Source organism: Cynara cardunculus, unplaced genomic scaffold, assembly GCF_001531365.2.
Source record: "Cynara cardunculus var. scolymus isolate 2C unplaced genomic scaffold, CcrdV1 Un_Scaffold_649, whole genome shotgun sequence".
NCBI lineage: Eukaryota > Viridiplantae > Streptophyta > Magnoliopsida > Asterales > Asteraceae > Cynara > Cynara cardunculus.
The window spans coordinates 99,540-100,782 of record NW_020200600.1 but is presented as its reverse complement, the minus strand read 5'-3'; the positions used below and the strand labels follow the sequence as shown (position 1 = coordinate 100,782).

Here is a 1,243-nt window from a genome sequence, read left to right as displayed (position 1 = left end):
ATGTAATTATTTTTTGATAAATTTTATTAGCTGCTCTGTTTTATATAGCGTGTTGTTGTTTTTTTTTATTCCAATTGTGGCATCTCCCATCTTTGACCACGCGGGACGGGGGTGTTACAAGTTGTGGTATCAGAGCTATAGGTTATGATCCTGTAATACAATTTAGGTTTGATCTGTGAGAAATGGGTAGAACTAAGATAGGATTATCGTAGACACTATATGTTCCCGAGGTGATAGTGATATGAAAAGAAACAGAGATGTCTTTCAAGGAGATTCTAGCGAACGAGGAACCAATATGATAGATCAGTGGAAACAACTGAAATACAATCCTCCAATTTCATCTCAAGAAACTTCTAGTAAAGGTTTTTCGAATACAAATTCTCTGTTACGGTGCAAAGATTGTGGTTTTAGACATCGTCCTGGCCCATGTATTCGAATGACCGGCGCCTGTTATAATTATGGTCAACGAGGTCATATAGCTCGTGATTGTAAACAAAGGCCGAAAGATAATTCTAAAAATAAAGAGAAGCAATATACTGCTGGTGGTCGAGTGTTTACACTATCTGCTGACAAATCTACTGTGGGTATGGTTTCTGGTACCCTTTCTATTGACAGTAGAGATGCATATGTTTTATTTGATACAGGTGATACACACTCGATTGTTTCTGAAAACCTCGAAGAAAATCTTAAATCATATGAACAATCTACTGAATTTCCATTACATATTACTACTCCCATGGGTAGTTCAGTATGTATATTTGGGCAATTCCCAAACTGTCCGTTATTTATTGGCGATCGAATTCGGGAAGTTAATTTAATACCGATGAAAATGGATCACTTTGATATCATCCTTGGCATGGATTGGTTTTCTAAACATCGAGTGACCATCGACTGCAAAGCCAAACAAATCATCTTCGGCGACGTCAATGAACCTGAATACGTGTTCCAGGGTGTTTCACCTGAGAAGGGAACTCGTGTTATCTCAGAAGTAAATGTTAAAGCAATGGTATGGCAAGGATGTGAAGGATTTTTAGCTTCACTACAAGATACCGAGGAGGTATGCCTTAAACTTGAAGATATTCATGTTGTTAATCAATTTCAAGACATCTTTCCAGATGAACTTCCAGGAGTTCCTCCGGAAAGGGAAATTGAATTTACAATTGATCTTGTTCCGGGAGCTGCACCTATCTCAAAGGCTCCGTATCGTATGGCTCCGATCGAAATGAAAGAACTTAAGGAACAA

At 38.2% G+C, this 1,243-nt stretch overlaps 1 protein-coding gene across 1 annotated transcript; it reads left to right on the top strand.

Moving 5' to 3' along the window:
* The first annotated feature begins 241 nt into the window (after positions 1-241).
* Positions 242-1,226, top strand: LOC112501870. Its single transcript, XM_025105615.1, has 2 exons — positions 242-1,057; positions 1,116-1,226. Exons 1-2 carry the CDS (start codon positions 242-244, stop codon positions 1,224-1,226), a joined length of 927 nt encoding a protein of 308 aa, XP_024961383.1.
* The last annotated feature ends 17 nt before the right edge of the window (positions 1,227-1,243 follow it).

What these genes read in the sequence shown, in the direction of transcription:
- LOC112501870 (XM_025105615.1), top strand. Translation starts at nt 242, where the DNA reads ATGAAAAGAAACAGAGATGTCTTTCAAGGAGATTCTAGCGAACGAGGA. An exon ending in CACTACAAGATACCGAGGAG is followed by an intron (nt 1,058 to 1,115) that starts GTATGCCTTAAA and finishes ACATCTTTCCAG; the next exon opens with ATGAACTTCCAGGAGTTCCT.